This window comes from Mus caroli, chromosome 12 (genome assembly GCF_900094665.2).
Source record: "Mus caroli chromosome 12, CAROLI_EIJ_v1.1, whole genome shotgun sequence".
NCBI lineage: Eukaryota > Metazoa > Chordata > Mammalia > Rodentia > Muridae > Mus > Mus caroli.
In genome coordinates this window covers 1,466,552-1,468,760 of record NC_034581.1, presented here as the reverse complement: position 1 = coordinate 1,468,760, position 2,209 = coordinate 1,466,552, and the positions used below count along the sequence as shown (strand labels likewise).

Below are 2,209 nucleotides of genomic sequence, written 5' to 3'. Positions count from 1 at the left end.
AATTTGCAAACTTCCTTTCTAACTCAGTGAAGAATTGAGTTGGAATTTTGATGAGGATTGCATTGAATCTGTAGATTGCTTTTGGCAGGATAGCCATTTTGACTCTATTAATCCTGCCAATCCATGAGCATGGGAGATCTTTCCATCTTCTGAGATCTTCTTCAATTTCTTTCTTCAGAGACTTGAAGTTCTTATCATACAGATGTTTCACATCCTTAGTTTAGAGTCACACCAAGGTATTTTATATTATTTGTCTGGAAGCCCAGGCTAGCCTTGATCTTGCTGTAGCAGAGGAAGACCCTGAACTTGTGATCTTTCTGCCTCTGTCTCCTAAGTGCTTGGATTCCAGCCCTGCACCACTACATTCAGCTGATTGTACTGTTCTTCTTAATCCCGTGTTGTCTACACAGAAGTGTGCTGTAACATTTCTATTCTATACCATAGGCAGTTGTCTTAAGGAAAAGTATTTCCATGATTAAATGCCTTTATAGAATAGTTTTACTTTAAAGAACAGACAAATATTTAAACTTGGGTTTAGTAAACATTTTCTCAAAAATGAATTAAGTATGCTTGGCACTTCAAGGGAAACAGCTGACAGGATTTATTGCCAATGTTAAGATTCACACTCAGTCCTATCTATGGCTTCTGCTGTACCCAGTCTATGAAATCCTGTGCCCCTTGTCATCTTACTGGGGCCCTAAATAAACCTCTGTGATCAGCGGGTCTATGAACAGTTTCCTTCTAATGAGGGCAGCAACACCCAAACCACAGATTTCTGTACTAGCATGTATCTTGATTGGGAACAACAGAATGCTTTTGTTTTAATGCAAAGAACATTACCTCTTGATCTTTTGGTTTGACATAGTTGGATGGGAAGATTCCAGTTCTCTCTCCAATACTTCCTGTCCACCACTCTCCATCTTTCTGGGTCACTAGTATTTCTTCACCTTCAGTGAAAGTCAAATCCCCGGGCTCTACACTTGAGTAGGAATAAAGTGCAATGTACTCTGTAGGGAACAAGGAAAAGCAAATGGTTTAGACTTTAAAAGCTACAGATTAAAGAAGAAAATGGTTAATTTCTAAGACTTAGATGTTTACTAGAAAAGACCTTGTAACTTACAGAACTTCAAACATGGTCTTCAGGTAGAAAATGGAATAGAAGCCATTAGTTAACAACTGTCTAGGTGAAGGCTAACAAATTTTACCAAGGCCTTGACATTTTTTAACTGCTCTTATTTTGTGAAAGGAAGGAAAGATGATTGCTCATGCTGCAGGGACAGAGGGCTCTGTGGCAACAGGAGTAGCCACAGCCAACCTTTTACTTCTGTTTGGGATAAATAAGAGTTGTACTATGCCGCTAGCTTTGGCTGGCGGAGACCTCACTGCTTTTCCATGCTGAGATTACACTCGTGCCAGTTCTATCAACCATTTTTTTTTTTTTTGTAACAAAAAATTATCCTAAACTACAGACATATAGTATCTCTAAAAATAATAGAATGACACTTAATAGGAATGATAATGGACTCAAAACAATCTTTTAGACCTTTGATGTAAAAGACACCCCTATGTGCTAAATTCTTTGTTCTTTGTTTTGCACACAGTTCTGGCACAAGGCTCTAGTTCTTAGAGTAGTGTGCTTGGCTCCAAGCAGATGACAAATGAGTCTTTGTTACTGAATGGCCTCATGTGATAGTGCTCCAGGTTTAGATTCTCTTTGATTCTCATTCCTGTGGCTACTGCTACTTTGAAGAGAGAGAAACTGGGTTTTTGAAGCCTTTTTGCTTTGTTTTTCCCCTATTTTTATGTATATTTGTCAACATAGAATTTGATCTTTTATCATAAGTAGAGATGATCAGAAACATACTCTGAAGCCCATTTATCCACATTCCCAAAGTCCCTCTGCCTAGCTGACTTCCTACAAGTAAACCTAACTACAGGGTCCTAGCAAAGGGCAGGAAGTAAGTCTGCCCGAACTTGCCTTCCTGCTTCCTACTCATCTCCTCACACCTGGCCCACAACGCAGGGATGGCAGGCAACAGCCTCTCTGGTGACCTCATTTCCTCTCTTGTCTTGACTCATTATCTTTTCCATGAGAAGCCTTCCTCTGTCTTTTGTCAGTGCTGGGATTAAAGGCGTGTACCATCACACCTGATTATCTTTATTTTGTGTGTGTGTGTGTGTGTGTGTGTGTGTGTGTGTGTGTGTGTGT

At 39.7% G+C, this 2,209-nt stretch overlaps 1 protein-coding gene across 1 annotated transcript in view; it reads right to left on the bottom strand.

Moving 5' to 3' along the window:
• Window positions 1-2,209, bottom strand: part of Itsn2 (intersectin 2) — a 119,908-nt gene that overhangs the window by 45,240 nt on the left and 72,459 nt on the right. Inside the window, exon 24 of the mRNA XM_029484793.1 lies at window positions 841-1,024. Within this exon, the coding sequence (XP_029340653.1) occupies window positions 841-1,024 (184 nt within the window). The remainder of the gene's footprint in view (window positions 1-840; window positions 1,025-2,209) is intronic.